Genomic DNA, 19,601 nt, shown 5'->3' with positions numbered 1-19,601 from the left:
TTAACAAATAATATTGCACCTAGGCCTTCTGGGCCAAATTGAGTTGACTCCTGAAATATCTTGCAGTTGGTGTGATTTGAAGTTCTTTGCATCCTTCCAACATAACATTATCAGTTTAAATGTCATTCATATCACCTCCTCTTTTGAATGGTTTCAGTTTTACAAAACATTGTTACAAAGTGGGTGCACCAGTTGATAATAATAATAATAATAATAATAATAATAATAAAAATAAATAATTTTTATTATTATTTATACCCCACCCATCCTGCAGGGTTGCCCCAGCCACTCTGGACAGCTTCCCTGGGCAATAGTAAGCTCCAGGAGTGGTCTCTTTGCAGAATTTATTTCCTTATAATGAGAGACCAATGAAGACTTGTGCAGTCTTTGTAATATCTGTTTATCTGCAATTTATATAACATAGGTCCAATTTGGCCCCTTGATGTTGTTTTCCCCAAACTATGCACATCTGCCCCACACCTGATGTTATCTGTGTATCAGGAGTGGGGCAGGTAGAGATGTGGTTGTGCAATTGAGTTAAATCAATCCCTGCAGAAAATAATTTATAGATGATGACTCCAAATCTCCTGAATTTGCTGCATGGCAAGAGTTCCCTGTGGGGAACTCGATTGTACAGCCAATCCCTTTAAGCCTCATCTGATCAGCGGTGCTTCAAAGACAGTAAAAGACCAGATTATCATCTGATTCCATTGCTACCCCAGGTGTTTGATAGGTTGGTGAACTTGCCTGCAAGGGCTAGGGGAGATCCACTTCTCTTGCCCTGATCTATATCTATACAAGCAGAGCATAGTGGAAGCGAAAAGACGTAGAGGAGGAGGCACATTCATAAATATTACATCGGATTCCAAAAGGTCAATACTCACTACTTTCTGGCTCTTTGCCCAAATTTAAGTTTCCCTTCTTCTACAACCCTGACTCCAACCCCCAGTAGAATGCTTGTCTCAGAACCCATCCTGTGTGTAGACTGGCCATTAAGGAAACATTACATCCCATTCAGGAAATATGAATTGTTAGTGGGCAGCTAGCTTAACAAAGATAACCAGCTGACAACCTGTGCTTTATTTAGGTCTTATGTTTTAAATTTGATATCCTGAAAAGATACTATAGCTTGTAGAATTTTTCATTATTGTCAGTAGGTTTATTTCTTCAATCAAAGGTCATAACTTAAGTTCACAACTCGACAGATAAAAGTGTCAGTGGCTTAAAGCAAAATTCAAAGCACACAATCAAATGTATCATCGAGCCAGCTTCTATCAAGGCATCGATGTCAACAGGTCACTATTACAATCTACAACATTTCACTGAACAAATGACCACCCAGAGTTTTGTGTGGCTATGGCAAAAAAGAGCTATCTTAGCAGTGCTATAATTATCCTGATTATTTAGCAAAACACAGCTTTTCTCTGGGTGAGATTGCTCCCTCCATCAGTGTTGCAATAAATGACAATGACTATTTCTTTATGAGATATACAAATCTGGCAATATAACAATAATGACTGACATTTTAAATTTCCTGTTGACCACAGGCACAGAATGTATACTTGTCATTGGCATCTTAGCATATCACCCTTCTAAATACATAGAGGACACTATCTGAAATTAAAGGGCAGTCAAAGTCATACGCAAGTATGTGATGCGTATTTGTGAAAATAATGTTCTAGAAAAAAATGTTTTATGGACTATGTATCTGTGTTGGGGATAAATGCAAACATGTCAGTGTTTTTTCTCCAGGTGGCTAATCTTGCTTGCTCAGTATCAACAAACGAAGAAGGAATAAAAATTGTCCAAACAGCAGCCAGTCATATGGAGACTTTGTGCCCACAGGTATGACTTTTACATTCAATATTTTTTTTTAAAGAATCTGTTCAATATGTGTGCAGTAATATAATGCCAGAATGAGTCATTGAAAAAAGTATAAGCATAAAGAGAAAAATATTAAAAGAGGAATGTTTTGTTATTTGTCTTTCCAAACAGTATACCGTACAGATTCAAAAATGCAGAGCGTGGCTTGTCTTGCAGTAGCATGTTGTCCTTTGGGGCTATTGGTGCATTGTCATTCCATTAGAAAATGGTAGGGAGGATGCCTGCCTTTGTTAGCTCCTGCCCACAGTCATCCCTAGGGGGACTTGAACTTATTTCACTGTGTTTCAGGGCATGGCTAGCCAACATAATTTTAAACATAGAAACCAACATAATTTTAAAATCTTTCATTTTTACCAGGCATGTATTTATTAGATATAATAAGAGAGCACATGGGTCCTGGCATGTTTTCAATACAGAGACAGTTCTTCTGTATCTGCAATGTGTGGTACAGGGCATACTCTGGCACAGCAAATTCAGGTTTGACTCATATGCGTATGAAAGATTGACAGTCTGTTGCAACCCAGACCTAACAGCAGTGTGACAGATGTTTCTTTGAGAATACTGGAATGAGAGAAGAGTGAGTGCTTGAGAAACAATTGACAGGTCACTGGGGTGAGTTTCTCTCTTTTTCAGAGTTACGGGGCCAATACAAGTTGCCAGCTTAAGCAGTATGGTAATATACACCACTAAAGCACTTATGGCCTCTGCTTTTGGTTCTTCATTACGCTGCGCCTCTGATTCCTCTAGAGTAGGGATGTAGTAGTGTGGTGTTTGTCATTGTGACTGACTTATACAGCTTTGCATATTAAAAGATATAAGGTATATGCAGTGCTTTTTTTCTAAAAAATATGTTTAGGGGCACTCTCATTTTGATTCAAGAAAATCACCATTGGTCCATAAAGGACTGCTGCTTCTGCCACTGCCCAGGACTGACCTGCTGGGAGCCTGAAGGGCCCTGCCCTGCCTCTCTCCACCTGGCTTGGGGCAGGGCCTGACAGGCTCCATAAAGGACTGCTGCTGCTGCTGCTGCTCAACAGAGAGGGCTCCTTTTTTGTTTGTTTTTATTTTTATCTATGTCATTTTAAATTGTTATTGATATTAATGTTGTATTTTTAGTTTTAGATTTTATGATTTCTGTGGAAATTTTCCCCATTTGGTTGTGTACCTTTTGATGTGTTTTATTTATTGTTTATGACTTTTGTTATGTTGGTAATTATGTAAATCTTGTCATGTTGTAAGCCGCCTCGAGCATTGCTTTAACTATGGAAAGGCGGCATACAAATAAAATGATGATGATGACCATTTTATAGTTCAAATTGGGAAACATAAATACAGAAAATGGACAAAAGTACAAAGATTCACAAAATGTTTAGGGGTATGCGTCCCCCTGCGTCCCCCCAGAAGAAAGCACTGGGTACATGTTAGGTATGGAGATACTTGTAAAACACGGTGAGGTGAGTGTAAAGCAGGGATGAGAGAGCGATGGGATGTTGGAGTGCGTTGTGTGTTGATTGGCTGAGGGTGAAGTGTGACAGAACAGGTGTGTGGAGAGAGCAAAAGACAGTTTGCTTTGGCGTGAGTGAGGGAAGGGTGGCTGACGTGGATGTTGAGGAGTAAGGGATAGAGTAAGCAGGATAGGATTAGGGATATAGCTTCAGTGCATGTCAGAATACACAGTATACTAACACAGTTATTAGAAATCAGTCATATAAGAAACTACTATATTTAGTTTTTGTTATAGTAATTTTGTTGTTCCTACCATGTATCATATTTGGCAAATTTATCAGGGCTATGACAGAGTAAACAAGAGGTAATGGCGTTTGTATGCTGACAGCGGGATACCAATAATTAAGAGATTGCTTGAACTATTCGAAGGCTAGACCTCCTAACCTCAGGAGGCAAATAAGAACCCAGGAGGGTTGAAAGAACATTTACTAAGCAAAAGGATTGGTGATTTGAAATAAAGTACCCTCTTGCTCATAAGACTTGGGCCGGGGAGGGTACGACAAAGTAAAATTAGATTCAGTATGCATTTAAAGCCAAATCTATCAGATGTGCACTTTCTGAAACAATTTGTAAACCAAACCACAGCCATCCTTGCTAATTCACATTTATCTGAATTTTGTGATGCAGTTCTCCAACTAAACAATGTTTACTAGACTGCATATATTAGGGGATATTGCTTGCAAAACGTGTTCATTAGTTCATTCAACTTTATAATTTTAATCGGCTCTATTTGCTTTCGATATAGAAAGTTGTTCTTTGTTTTCAGACATGGATAAGATTGCCATATTTCAAAAAGTAAAAATCTGTACAGATTTTTGTTGGGCTTTTTAAAGTTTTGCCCAAAGTTGTTGAGTAAAGAATAGGAAAATCATCAAAAATGATACTGCCGACATTGGCTTTGCCATACGTCTGGATTTTCCCTGATATTTAGCTGATTTCCTCCTGGATACTGCTTGCAGTTGCAGTATTCTGGATATGTCTGGGAAATTCCGGACATATGGCAACCATAGATTCATTGTGTGTACATGTGTAGATATACATTTGTGAGAGTTTTGCTTTGTTTTGCTCAGTTTTGTTTCCCCCCTAACTTTATACAATAATATAAAGGTAAAGGGTAAAGGGACCCCTGACCATTAGGTCCAGTCGTGACCGACTCTGGGGTTGCGGTGCTCATCTCGCTTTACTGGCCAAGGGAGCCAGCGTACAGCTTCTGGGTCATGTGGCCAGCATGACAAAGCCGCTTCTGGCAAACCAGAGCAGCGCACGGAAACGCCGTTTACCTTCCTGCCGGAGCAGTACCTATTTATCTACTTGCACTTTGACATGCTTTCGAACTGCTAGGTTGGCAGGAGCTGGAGTGAGCAACAGGAGCTCACCCCGTCGCGGGGATTCGAACCACTGACCTTCTGATTGGCAAGCCCTAGGCTCAGTGGTTTAGACCACAGCGCGACCCGCATATATATATATATATATGTGTGTGTGTGGACATTGCATTGATACACCACTTCTTGCCTTCATTTATCACTCCTGCTTTTAGTCACCTTGCCCTAAACCAAAGGAAATTTTTTTTGCAATGTTAATTGCCATACGAGGGGGCACTTTTCACAGATAATACGTCAGGGGAGGAGAGGCTTAGATCCTCACACCCTCCTGCCCATGTCATTTCTTAAAAACCCAACATGATTGCTAATTATATCATTAATGTAACATGTTGTTAGGCCTTAAGAATGGATCCTCACTGGGTTGTCACTGTTCCCTCTGTTGCTGGACTGGGGCCTGGGGCAGAGGAAAGATAGGGGCAATGGCAAATGATGGCTTGAAATAGGCAGTGGTTTATTCTTAGCTGAGAAGGCTGATATACTGCTGCAACTGCTCAGCCACTGATGGCTAAGCTGGCAATCCTCCCTACCCACCCACTGTGGCTGACAGTCTTACATGCCTCTGTGGAGGCTGGGGGCTGCCTTACAATTTGAGTCATATTGAAGTGCGGTGGTGAAATGCAGGCAGTCATAGGAAATGTTAGCTCTTGTCTCCAGCTTGCAGAGCTACTTTTTAATAATATAGGCATATTGGTACAGCCATCTGTTTTTATCCTTACATCCACAATTGGTTTATGAAAGCACAAATATGCAGCATATTCATGTACAGTAATATTTTTCTTAATGTCATCCTGTCTTGCTGCTTGAGAGCCCTATATGCTGTAATTATTTTTAACATTACATGCTAATATTATGTGACTATTAAGACACCAACCACAATACTTTAAAGAAGTATACTTAGTCTTTTCAGAATATTAATGAAACCTACTTGGCAAATGGCCTAGACAGCCCTTTATAAATAGAGCTGTATTTATTGCTACAAAGAGGAAATGGGAGAAGTCCTAAAGTGGCCAATAAATGTGTAAAATAATTTGATGCCATGCTGAAAGAGCAGTGATGCCGCTGGAACATTTTTACTGAGATTTACCACAATCCAACTGTGGCTTTAATTCACTGAACTTATTGTACCACCCGTATGCCGCCATAATCTTTATACCTCACCAGCCCACTGCTTCTTCTGCTACATAATATGTAGCGTTTATAGCAAGAAAGCTGAAACTGCCTGCAATTCTGCTTGGGTATCTGGTATATCTGACGTACTATGGTCCTTCATTCACAAAAGCTTCATTTCCTTCGCCATCTTAAAATGCTTTTCTCAGATAACTATTCACCTTTGGGTTGGGGCTACTTAGGGCAGGAGTCAGAGTAGTGTTGCAGACACAACCTGGTTTTCTTTTCCTCTGTCTCCAAGCATTACTTCTCTGGACGTTTATGGCATTTTATTTGTACTTCTAGCCAGAAATGGTCATATATGGTCATAGCGGAACAGTACATTTATGATGCTTGTGTACACTAACTGTCCTTCAATTAAAAGTTAGGAATAACTTTCTGACAGAGCTGTTGGACAGTGGAAGGTGGTGGACTCTGCTTCCATGGAGATTTTGATGGCCATCTGTCAGGGATTCTTTAGCTGCAATTCCTGCATTGCAGGGGTTTCGAATAGATGATTATTGGGAACCCTCCTAAATCAATGCCTCTTAAGGAGACCCAACATCATCAGACAACATTCCTAGGTAGTTGTTGGCTCAACCACCAATGTGACACCTGCCCTGGTCTGTCCCTAAACATTTATTTATTGGGTTGAGTACTGAGCAGCAAATCTCACCCCACCCTGCCACATGCAATTGAGAGGCACAGATCTTACTGTAGTTAATGCTAATGCAATGAAAGTTTCCCATTTTCACCAGTATCTGAAGCAAACATTCATCTATGGTTTCAGATCCTTTCTAAAACAGAATTAGTGGTAGTGTTAACTGCAACTTAATCCCGGCTGGCATTTCTTTCACTGCATGGTGGGGATTTGCTCCTGAGAAGAGAAGGGGTGTGAGGCAGGAACACACTTTCTGGAGTTCTGGCTCCTCATCTCTGAGCTGCAGTGAAGAGGCAGCCAGCAGCCTGCCCGCAACACTGCAGTACCTTGCTTTATAGAGCTGCTGCTGTGAGGATAAAAATGAAATAATGCCACGTATGCTGCACTAAGCTCCTTGGAGAGAGAAAGAACGACAACTGGATACACAAATGGTAAATACCTCAGTAGAGTCTGATTATATTATTGTGTTTGTGTTTTAAGTGATACAAGTTCAAATGTAATGACTGAAACAGTTATTACAGATCCACAGTCATGTATTGTTCTTTGCATCCTGGGATTTCTTTTGCCCTTTCGCTGTGTTCCCCTAGTATATCCTGGGTTTTGTCTAACCCCTTCCGCACAATTGCAGGCCTAAGTTTTCTATTTGAACAACTCATTGTGCAATGTCTGGATATCCCACTTAAGCCTTAAATAATAATAGTATCTGCAACTGCAGTCTTCCCTTTGTCCCACAATTTCTTCCGTTTGTCTCATGATTTCTAAGCAGGGGTCCAAGAGATTTTCCTTTCGTCCCACTACTTTCCCTAGCAAACCCCACTGTTTATTGCTGAATCAGAACGAACACCAATCCACAGACAACCCTGGGTTTTCCCAGTAAAAGCGGTGGGATGAAATAACAACCTCTTGGACAACCCCTTATACCAAATCACCTCTCAGTGTGGCCCTTTAAACTCTTACTTGCGAATAAACATATATAAGCTTGTGCTGTAAACCTTCATTTATAAATGCACAATATTTCATTTCCATCCCAAAGTCATCAATGGTTGTTTGGGATGTTGTTGTTTTTGCAGTTTCTTTCTATGCTTTGTTCCTAGCCCTTATTGAACTTTGAATTGTTGAGCCTCCTCTAGTTTGTACACATATTGATTCATGTCTCCAGCAAGCATAATTATGTAAGCTGGCAAAAATGCAGAATTATTCTGTACAAAAGCTATCACTTGGAAGCAATGTGATCCTGCAAAATTATTCATCCAATATGTTGATTTCTAGGTAATGCAGAGTTTCAAACATCTGTTTGTGTTATTATGGATTTTTGGAGCTGAAAGCACCTCAATTTCCTGTATATTATATTTGCTTTCATTCCACTAAATGTCAGGTATCCATTTGGTTTTCTTCTCTAGATCTTGATGTGATGATTAAAGAGTCATGCCTGTTGTTCATCAAAGTAATTGAAATGATCACAATTTTATTCCATTTTGAATCTCCTGATGTGTGCAGAGTGCTGCTAGACAGAGTTTCTGTCCAAAACTATTTTCTACACATACTGAGTACTGAACAAGGGCAGAAATAATAGGGTAAAGTGGAGAGTCAGTGAACTACTAACCATCTGCCTTAAAACTGGCAAAACAGATGTTAGTGTCTCAAACAATGTCAACATTTTCTTAAGTGCCATTTCCAGCCTTTCAATAAGGATATTAATTAAAGGTACATACCATAGTCTTGTGATTAGTGCTATTAAAGTGGAAATGACATTTTGAAAAAGCAGGAAAAATGTTTTACTGCTATTTTTATGGCTGTTGCTACAATCCTACACACACTGATTGGAAGTCAGTTCAGCTGAAATCAGTGCAACTTTCTGCCAGTATAGCATATTTAGGACTGGCATATACTATTCTGGTTTTATAATAGTTTTTGTTGTTTTTTTTTCCAATTTTCTATGGATCTATTTTATGTACACAGCTTAGAAATGCAAATAATTTAGTAATATAAACATGTCTTAAATATAGAAAGGTAAATAATTTTTGCGAAGACCATTTTGAGTATTAATGAAGGGAGCTGCTGTTTTAATTAGGGAGATTTTTTAATATACCTGTTGCTTACATCGCTTAACCGTTTTCTTAATTTCCTTTCTAACACTGTTAAACTAAACACAAGGTAGGATGTGCTTAGAATCACGGTGCCTCAGGTTGGGGCCAGCGATAATGTGTGGTGGGTGGAAGAGAGGGGCACAAAGAGGAATAAGAATCTTCATGAGGGTGCCCTTTTCTTGCAGAGGACAGATTGCTGTGCATTGCAGAGAGTTGCCCTAGGTGACTCTTGGGGCACCTTCCAACTCTACACTTCTATGACTCTTTCAGAAGACACGTCTTCTATTGGGAGGCTTTCTCTATTTAAAAGACTGTCTGTTCATGTCAAGTTTAGCCAACAAGAACCTTCTGTGTAGGACTGCTAATGGCAGTTGTGTGTGCACAGCAACCTCAGGAACAGGTAAAGAAATGGTGCCCCTCCTAGTGAGAATAGTATCCACGTACTCACCTGGCAATACAGTTGCACCCATACTGTCAAAATGCAATAGTTTATTGCAGTCACAACTTCCATACTCAAGTACTTTACTTCCACACTGGCTGCACTACCAACTCACTTTCAAACACCAATGGTTTTAATACCACTGTCATTTAAATGCAGAAGTGAAATACTCCATGGCAAGACCAAACTGTTCATTTATTTAAAGGATTTCAAGGTGAAGTGCCCTCACAAGTTAGTGATGGAGCACCATTTTCACCCTGAGGGCTGCCTTCTGTTCTGGGCGCCACATGCCAGTGGTGGGTGAGACCAGAAGCAAATGTTTCTATGCACACTCACACAACCCTCTCTGTTCTCCATCCAGCCAAGCAAGAAGCATTATAAAGATGAAGGGCAGACTTCTAGCCAGACAAAAACTTTCAAGGACAGTGCAGAGCAGTGAAGGATGTGGACTAGGGAGATTCTTAAGGGCCAGCAGTTTTCCTTCCAGCTCACATAATAGAGTTTAAAGACTATCTATCTCTGAATTGATGGAGAGGTCCCACCCATTTGTCTTCTCACACACAGTTCCCTTTCCTTTGTTCTCTTAATGGTCCATCACCCAGGTGATCATCTCAACACAGGAAGCTAGCCAGGCTTATATTTTAACACTTGCTGGGTTAGAAGCATCTCACATACAGACTACTTCCTCCTCCACCCCCCAGCCACAACACCTTGTTGCAGGTTGGAGGGCGGTGCTTATAGCAATATATTTTTATATTTCAGGTGTGAGGTGTGGCTAATTAAATTGCCCTCAGACTGCCTCCCTTAGCAAACAAAGCATTCAATTCCATACAGAAGCCTTATGCTCTGTTGACTTGCATGCAGACTGGCTTTAAATATTCAAAATCTAAAAATACATTTTCCATGTGATGCAAGATCTAAGGAGTCTTAGAGCCTAATGTTTATTTTCCAGCCCCCTCAGCCAGAGACACAGGAAGCACAAATATACCAGAGATACATTGCATCATTTTGTTCCAGAGTCCTCCTTGCCATTTATAATATTAGGTTTGAAAACTCTGGTGAAATCATTGTTTATTCAAGCAATACTGCTTTTCTTCATATGTCCAGAAGCTTATATCATTTGTAGGAAATTCTGTTAATGAAAGATGTATGTAAAGCTTGACACTCATTTAAAGCCCACAGCAAATTCACAAAAGTGTGTTGTGATCATTTTCTGTCTCTCATCCCTTTGTATCAGAATATTTGAATTCTTTTTTGTGCTGGAAAGTCTTTTCTTTAATTTCCCCATTTTGCATGATCCCTTTACAAAATCAGTGTATTTTAATGTATTATGTTGTTTTTGTTTTTGGAAGAGACAAGAAACAGAATGCTAGAAGTGCCATGGGTAAAGCAGAATAGCATTACTATTAGAGTTACCTCATTTGATCAGAAACTACCAATTTTAAAAAATAAGCTTGCCTTGCAATTGAGTAGGACACAATAGCAAGCAGCCCAAAGATCCATTCAGTTTGTTGTGTGAGCATTGTTTTCAATGAAAGCAAAAAGAAGTCTTTAGTAAACAGTAATGAAGGAAAATATTTAGATTGAAATTACATGTTTTAAAAGGTGTATTGTGACTTGGGAGTGTATTCTACTTCAGGAATGGCCTTTTATATTATTGGAACTCCCTTTATTCTTCAGACAATGTCCTGGGGAATAGACTGGATAATGCATCTTGCTGCATAATATGAGCTCCATAATAAAGCTGGTGCAATCTAGAAGTACAGGCTTTATAATTAATAATTAACTCCACTCAGGTCCACCCACAAACCATATATTCTGGTTGTGTTTTGAGGGGGCAGCACAGTTGGCAATGGAAGCCCCCCCCCCCTGCATATCTTAGCAGTGCCTGAAAGTAACCTTGCTGTGGAATCTATCTGTCGCCATATTTGGAGCCAGGGAGGAATCTGCCTGCACAAAAATTGGACTTGCCTGGAGGTTTTGGCTACCTCACAGCAACTGTCACAACTTTTGGCAGAAAATGCATTGGCCTGGGTCCTTAATCTAAACTGGAACAAAGGTTTAGGGAACCCAGGTAAAGGGGTCCATGGAGAAAGTTTATCCTAAGGCCCAGACAGAGGGGCTAATATGCCATAAAACTCCCCAAGTAGAGACTTGGTGGGTTTGCCACATTTGATCTGTGTCATGGGGGGACCCAGAATTGACCCTAATGGACCAATCAGCCAACAATCTGATGCCAGATACATACCTAATGCCGATGCCAAATACCTACTTCCATCTGTAATCAATACAAGTTGTGGCCATTTCAATCCCAAGCTGTTGCCCTGTTCTTATAGGTACCCTCATGCCCCTGGTGAACCCAGGTTCACTACACCTGAGCCTGCAACCTATATTTTTGTTTTAGTTATTTAATATTTCCATCCATCTCAGTTTTATAGCTATACAGTGGTGCCTCTTCGTATAGCGAGTTTTTTCGTCTTGCGAAGCAAGCCCATTGACAGCTTAGCGGATTAGCACTATTAGTGGTTTAGTGGCTTTTAGCGGATCAGCTGATAAGAGGCTTAGGGCTTAGGGTTTAGGAAAAGGGGGGAAAAAGGGGGGAAACCCCGCAGGAACTCGCAAGACATTTTCGTCTTGCGAAGCAAGCCCATAGGGAAATTCGTTTTGCGAAGCGCCTCCAAAACGGAAAACCCTTTCGTCTAGCGGGTTTTCTGTCTTGCGAGGTGTTCGTCTTGCGGGGCACCACTGTAATACCCACAAAAGGGACACAGGTGGTGATGTGGTCAAAACTACCAAGCCTCTTGGGCTTCCCGATCAGAAGGTCGTCAGTTCGAATCTGCCTATGGGGTGAGCTCCCCCCATACCAGCGTGAGTAGATATATAGGTATGACAGTGGCAGGAAGGTAAACAGCATTTCTTTGCACTTTGGCACTCATCATGGTATTCTGTTGCACCAGAAACAGTTTAGTCATGCTGGCCACATGACCTGGAAAAGCTGTCTGCAGATAAACGCTGGCTTCCTCAGCCTGAAAGCAGATATGAGCACTGCACCCCATAATTTCAGTTTACTGGACTTAACCATCCAGGGGTCCTTTAGCTTATGTTAATCTTACAGTACCTACATTGTTAAATCTTATTATTATTCATTAAATTTCTGTCCTGCTCTTCCTCCCAAAGGCACCTAGGGTGGAAAACAACAAAGCAGCTGAACAATACCAAAAACACAAGTAAAACCATTTTTTAAATCTGAAAACCTTTTAAAATGTAGGGATTTGGTGCATCTCCCAGAGAAAGTGTGACTCATATTTTGTACCTTTTCTGTATTTTACCACTGGGAACCAGCTCCTGTCTGCCTTTTCTTTCCTTTTTTCTGTAAGTTATAATTTTATTCATTTGAATGCAGAATCTAGTGTTCTATAGCTGAGAACCATGTTGTACCCAATTGATTTTAACAACAGCAGTTTTTAAAATTAACAGTCATTATGCGAGCTATTTCCTTTCCTTGCTATTTTATTGGCTCTTTAGCTGGCTAATTCAATTACCTGGCATCCCTGTGTCTATTCAGATGTTGTCTGGTAAAAATGCATGTGTGTGCCTGCCTCAGCCACATTAGTTTTTCTCTTGCTAGGAAGTGGGGAAGTAATATTCTTTGAAAGCATGGCCTTGCTGCTGTGGTCCTTTGATTTCAGAGTGACCTCAAATGCCTTTTCGGAAGAGGAAAACATATAATGCCTGCAAGGCAATATTGATGTGTGTCTCAAGGACAGCCCTCACCCATGCAGAAATTCATGGCCCAGGGGTATATTTTCTCAAAGGTGTAGAGTTTGGAAATGTACTACATCCATTCAGGTTTTGTGTAGAGGTTTACTCACCTAGAAACCATAAAGACATGCAGAAATAATTTGGAATGAAACAGCCTCTCATTAATATTTATGAAATTTTGTTCTACAGTCATTCTAAATAATTCTTTAATAGTACATAGCCAGAACACTGGACTCTGCTGAATCTTCTTTTATGGAATCTTCTTTTCCGAAATACCAGTCACCTTATTTTCTTCCTTCTATCCTCATGTTTAGATTAGTTTTACATCGATTTGCATAGATTGAGTACATAGGTGAATGATTCTGGGGGTTCTATTTTGTTTCTTTTGCGATATATTTGTGACATTTGTGAATTTTTTTTAATGTACTTGCATTCCATTTTGACGTGTCTTGATATATCTTGTATACAATTTGTTTTTGTGGATTTACTTGTTTTACTTACGTATATTGTTTAGAGAATTATGATTAGTAGTATTGTTTGATTTTGAATGTGGAATTCATAATGCATTTATTACATTTCTCCCTTTTTTGTTGGGTTTTGTAAACCACTTAAGAGATTTTTGTGGAAATATAGCAGGATTTCATAGGGGTTCTAGGCAAAAAAAAAAAAAAAAAAAGGGACAATGCTGTTTACCACCTAAACCTCCTGAAAATCGTAATGGTCCTCTGTGATTTTACAATATATATGCTCACCTGGAAGTAGGGCCAACCCACCCATGAGGCAAGGTGAGATGATTGTCTCAAGTGGCAGAATCCACAGGGACAGCAGTTCTGGCTTCCAAGGAATGCATTGCCAACTGCTGCTGTGGTGGCAGAAACAGCTATAGTGTGCTCCTTGGAAAGCCAAATCTGCCCCCATGCCACCTCTACAGTAGCCGCTTGGTGAATAGGAGGCGCTGGTGGTCTCCTCCCACTCTTGTCCCCAATGTAGGTCTTTATTCTCCCATTGTTCCCAGTGTAGGATCTTCACTCACTTCTTCTGCCCTGGGTGCAGGGGGATGGGACACACACCATTTTGTGGTTTGCCTCAGGTGCCAAAATAGCTTGGGCCAGCACTGCCTGGTAGCACTGGTGGAGGAAGAGGAGTGTGGGGGGAGTGCACTGCCCCTGGCAGCGCGATCCCGGTGGGGTGCCATCGCGGCTGGGTGCCACGCCCCCAGGACGTGCGCCATGCCCCTGCGGGCGGTGCGCCAGTCCTGCCCCTGCCTGCTCTCCGACCCCCGGTGCCGGAGCATGAAGCTCTGCCACTGCCTGGTAGCTTCTCAACACAGAACTTCATTTGTGAACTGGGATAAAATGCTGAGCAATGCTGATTATATGCAAGCGTGCACACACTCAAATATTCATGAAAGTGGAGGGTTGCTAGAATTCATGCGAGCAGTTTAGAATTGGAAGTTTTTTGGAATGAAACTGATTTTTTTTCTTTTGCCCTTTAATAAACTGTTAGAGGGTACAGTACATTTGCCTGTAACTAAAAGTTCTTCTTGCCTGTTTATAGCCACAAGGGTCTCCGTCTCTTTGGCTGCTAATAACTGGAGACAGATGCTTTACCTGAAGCTAATTTCTACAGCCAGCCCATGCAGTCAATCATATCATTTATATTATGGACAAATTATGCCTTTGACACTTGCTTATTCAAAACAGTGCATATAATTAGTGTACTTCTTTGTGATTGCTTTTTTATTTCATGTATTTTTAATTTGTTTTGCAATTATATAATATTCAAACATAAACGAGAGGAGCTGTGAAAAAGAAGAAGAAGAATTTGTGTCATTAACAGAAAGTTTTCCTTTTAACGTGTGGTTAGAACAGTTACAGTTTAATTTGTAGAGGCATTTCAGTAATAACTTAACAAATAAAAGATTTAGTAAGAATGTAACAAATAAAATATGTGCTTGTGGAAGGGGATTGTTGGTTTTTTGGTTGTTGTTATTATGATACTATTTTGTGTTTTCATTTTTTATTTTCATGCGATAAACCACCCTGTGATCTTTTGAGTGGTATATAAATTTAATAGTAAATAAATACATAGCTATTCTTTTTGCTGTTAATGTCTTCCAGCTTGTCATGCAATCTGCATGGGGAAAAGTAAAACCAATAAATTTATTTGCCGCAGTAATAAATCACTCCGCTTCATAGTAGGAAGACCCCAGGAAACCATTCAGTGGATTGCTATTTGATGTCCACAGGGCTATTCTAAAGGTCTGCAACTTCTAGTTGGCTGTGCTTAATTGAGCACCTTTACAATAAAGTTCTGTTTGATGAGAAAAAATAATGTGACATTGCTAACCTCACAGCACAATCTTATCCATCTATTTTAGAAGTAATTTCCATTTTCAGTGGGATTTATGTGTTCATAGGACCAGTTTTTTTCCAAGACTCAAAGAGGCACAATATAACATCAAAAAGTAAAAATGCTAACTTAAAAATTGTATTTGGGGGTGCTGAAAATTTGGTGGGGATATACTACAGTATACCGCAATAATTGCTTGATTGCTTGTTATACATAATTAAACCCTACTCTTTCAACATAGATTAATGTTCCAACGGCAGCTAGCATGATAAGACACAAAAAATATTATTATCATTCCAAATTAAAACAACAAAGTTAAACAGCAAAACAGATGGTGAAATCAAACTACTGTAAGCTGAAAGTGCTTCCTTTAGTAGTTATTGAAAGCCTGGGAGAACAGAAACATTTTTGCCTTACACCTGATGATAGTAATGAGGTCTCTAGGCAGGGCTTCTTGGACAATATATTCCAAAAGCTTTCAATCTGTCAAGTTTGGTTTCTCTCAGTTTCTCATTTTCCCAGTTTTAAGTTTATTTCTCACATTTCCACATCAAGAGTGTACAGTGGTACCTCGGGTTACATACGCTTCAGGTTGCATATGCTTCAGGTTACAGACTCCACTAACCCAGAAATATTACCTTGGGTTAAGAACTTTGCTTCAGGATGAGAACAGAAATCGTGCTCTAGCGGTGCGGCAGCAGCAGGAGGCCCCATTAGCTAAAGTGGTGCTTCAGGTTAAGAACAGTTTCAGGTTAAGAATGGACCTGCGGAACGAATTAAGTACTTAACCTGAGGTACCACTGTAAGGCACAAATATTAACTTGTTCCACAAGTCTGTAAACCAACTGACTTGGGAGGCAAGCCTACATTCCAAGTCTTCGTCCCTGGGTGGAGTCAGAGCCCAACCCAGTCCAATTACCCTATGCAGGCAATGTAAATCTACCCTTCAGGTGAGTACCAGTTGTACTAGCTCTCCCCCCCGTACTATTTCCCTGATCAAAATGGCCCCCCTGGTGCTGTTATTAGGCATTGTGTGTGTTTGTGTACTTTGTTTCTGGTGGAACTAATAGTAGCTTCAGACAGAGGAAGTAGATCATGGAAATGGTGCTTAAGTAAGTATTCACTGACGAGACTTCCGGTTTCCTGCCGACAGAACAGGGAGTACGGGTCTGATCTCTGGACAGACCTGAGCCCCACAGAGGTCAGAGGGGGGCGACCAAGGCAAGGCGCCCCTCCTACAAAAGCTCTGCAAGGGTGTGCAGAGTGTCAAGGATTCCGGCATAGCACCAAATCTCCTGCCATCCCCAGAATAACCGCTGCTGAAGGTCAAAGGGGCGGGGGAGAGAGCGGTTGAGAGCACTCTTGGCTGCACTGAGACTCTGTGGGATAAAGCCTTGAACTGCCTACCATCAACAGGAGATTCTCAACTAAATATATTCAAACTGAAATAAAAGGGTAAGAAGAATTCTGCATCTTCTATAATTTTGCTTGAAGAAAGGAACATAATCAGATCGGAATTAATTAGACTGAATTTGCTGATACACATAGGGTTAAAACAGGAGGTCCACCCTTCTTTCTTCCAGGATCTCCTTTGTGCACTGTTGTGGCTCCTGCAGAAGCACTCTGTGTAAAAAGAACAGGTATGAGGAAGGAAAGATTTGCATGGGGCTGGGAGAACACCCTACAAGTTGAGTGTCAACAGAGAATGGCAGAAGAACCATCCTGCATGAGAGCAGAAAGGAGATGTTCTTGTCCTGAAGTGGGTGGGCCAAGCTTTCTTTGGAAGCAATGTCAGGGCAGGGGCATTGGGCATCCATTCCCCACATCTACCAGGAGGATACCAAGTCCTTCCTTCACAGGACCACGCTTCAAGAGAATGGTCTCCGTTGCCAGCACACAAGCTGATGGACAAAAGCGAAACTCCGTCTTCCGTGGCATTCCAGTCTTGCCTTTCTGAATTGTAAAGTCCTTCCAAGTCGCTGGAGGAATCCATGCTGCTCAGGGCCTTGCATGCCTTCTGGGATGTCCCAGTTGCTGTCTGAATGTGCCCTTCCCTGAAAGAGGAGAACGGCATGACTGGCACATGTTAAAACTAAAAGAAAATAGAGCAACTGGTTGCTTTCGATATGCCAACGATCAAATAATATTTCGTAATAAACATTGTTAAAAAGAAGTTAGCTGCCTTCCCTCCTTTTACCACACTTAAGAAAGAATCAGGTATCAACCGGGGAACTTTAAAAATAAGCTTTACTTACCACTAGGGGCGCATCGGAAGATGGCTGACAAGATGGCTGACAATAACATCTCTCCGACCCACACGAGGTAATTAAGAGGCTGTGATGGGAGTAAATAGCCACACTACCCCGCCAAGGTTGTGGGGGGGGGGCTGTCCTTGCCTGCTGTGCCCTATACCACCCCCGAATTTGTGGGGATGGGGGCACTAGGCAGAATGCCCTCTTGTGGGATCTTGGCGCTCCTGGATGCTGTCTCTGATCCGTGCCACTAGCTGCAAGAACTTCAAAAGAATCAATTAGGAGGAAGCGAATGCACATATTTCAAGGAAGGAGGGGGGAGTAAAGACTGCTAACTGAAGAGATCTCTGATAAACAAGGCGAGTTGGAGGAACAAGACTAAATCATGAGAAGATACGCCAAGACTCAGTATGGCAAAGGGACTGGATGGGGGAGGGGAAAAAACTTTCCTTTCTTTCCTCTATGTGATTAAACAAGAATCCCCCCCCCTCACAAGTCAGAAATGCCGTTTTAATGACTTAAGCTGTGGATTTAAGACTGTGTGGAGATAAATTTTCTAATCAAAGCATGTTATAAGAAGACCGTGGAATGTATAAGAGCTTTGGAATGACGCAGTTAAAAATACCGTTGCCATGTTGGCAAGCTCTGTCGGAGGACTTGAGTCTGGGAGGAGAAATAGAGCTGCTTTTATATTGTGTGTGATACTCCCCAGAGGGACTTAAGAACGACAGTTTGCGAGATAAATGATGGAAAGAGCGATGTTATTTATGAAAGCAATGATATATGGAAACCATCTCGATATGAGGATTGGACGAACGGAAAAATCCACACAGGACTATAATTGGTGTTTATCTGCTTAAAGAGATTACCAGAAGAGATCATAAGGAAAAAAGAAAAAATGTATGAACAAGATGAGATGTGGAAACAGCAAGATAAGACTGGATAGAATTATGAACTTTATTTGGACTGATTTGATTAACGCAGTAGCAATAAGATGATCGGAATCCCCCTTCGGAACTTGAAATATGGGTCCCCTCAACAAAAATTTAAAATTTGGCTTTGTAATTCGGAATTTATGTGATGTGATTTGATTTGATTTGATTGGTCGGTTAATAAAAATTATTTTTTAAAAAAATATATAATCATGCATCAGTTCACAAAATTAGAGGCATTAAAAACTGTACAGGAGAAATACTGTTATAGATTTACAGGAGCCCCCCACTCCCAATGCTAGAAATTGATCAATGGTAATTTTTTTGATTAATTGGGATATCAATGAAAGGAGAAGCTGCAGACAAGGAATCCCTGAGCTGACTTTTGCAAACCAGGCTGGCCGGTCTAGCAAAGAGCAAATCTGTTAACACACCTGTGCTTGCTAGGCACATGACCTAAGGGGACGTGGAGATGAGCCCCAAATGTATGGTGGGTACACAGCCTATGGTTTCAAGGGGAATGTCTCTAGCAGGCTTTAGCTTGCATGGGGCAGGAGCGTAGTGAGATTTATTTGGTATTATTTGTTTGCACTATCACTGTGTGTGACCTTTACAAAGACTCTTTAATTTGACGCAAGGAGGCAACAGCGAAAGGCTGAGGGTCCAGGGTGGTCCCTGAGTCCTGCTGAAAAACATAAGCCAGGATCTCTCAGTTTAGACTTCTGGGTTCCCTGGCATTTCTCATATGTAATATCTGTGACAACACAGGGCCTCCACCACCACTGGCTATTCCCCGTCTCGGCTCGCATGTGGCACTATGCTCGCAGAGTACAACTGCGAGCATTAAAAATCCAGGAGCCACCAGCGATTTTATGCACTGTGAATTTAACCAGCAGCATGGTGTGGCAATAGAGTAATTGGGGAATCCAAGGAAAGTGAGAGCCCATTGACATGAGAGCCCAAACAATATCCTGCTTCCTCCACAGGGCCACACCTCTAGGGATGAGGCTCCAACTCCAGCTCCCAGGATGAAGGACCAGAGGACATCCCTGCAGTTCCCGACTGCCATCCCTCACGCCTCTTCCCCACTGCCCCTTCTCCGTGCAGGAATGGCTCCTTCCTGGCCCTGTTTGGTGCAGAGGGACCAGCCAAAGTCTCCTCCGATTAAAACAGCATCTCAACTTATTTCAGAGAGGAA

General features: G+C 41.2%; 1 protein-coding gene across 8 annotated transcripts in view; it reads left to right on the top strand.

Moving 5' to 3' along the window:
- Nucleotides 1-19,601, top strand: part of CTNNA3 (catenin alpha 3) — a 566,819-nt gene that overhangs the window by 356,774 nt on the left and 190,444 nt on the right. For 7 of the 8 annotated variants that reach the window (XR_013838691.1, XR_013838692.1, XM_079975614.1 and 4 more), the window contains one exon: nucleotides 1,753-1,845. Coding sequence is in view for 6 of the 8 variants with exons in the window: in XM_079975614.1 (XP_079831740.1) it covers nucleotides 1,753-1,845 (93 nt within the window). In the remaining 2 variants the exon portion in view is untranslated. Of the gene's footprint in view, nucleotides 1-1,752; nucleotides 1,846-14,987; nucleotides 15,109-19,601 lie in introns of those variants that run through there. The other variant, XM_079975617.1, reaches the window with a different exon arrangement.

Source organism: Podarcis cretensis (assembly GCF_951804945.1).
Source record: "Podarcis cretensis genome assembly, chromosome: 5".
NCBI classification, from domain to species: Eukaryota; Metazoa; Chordata; class Lepidosauria; order Squamata; family Lacertidae; genus Podarcis; species Podarcis cretensis.
The sequence above is the reverse complement of the archived record's forward strand: the minus strand, read 5'-3'. Positions and strand labels throughout refer to the sequence as shown.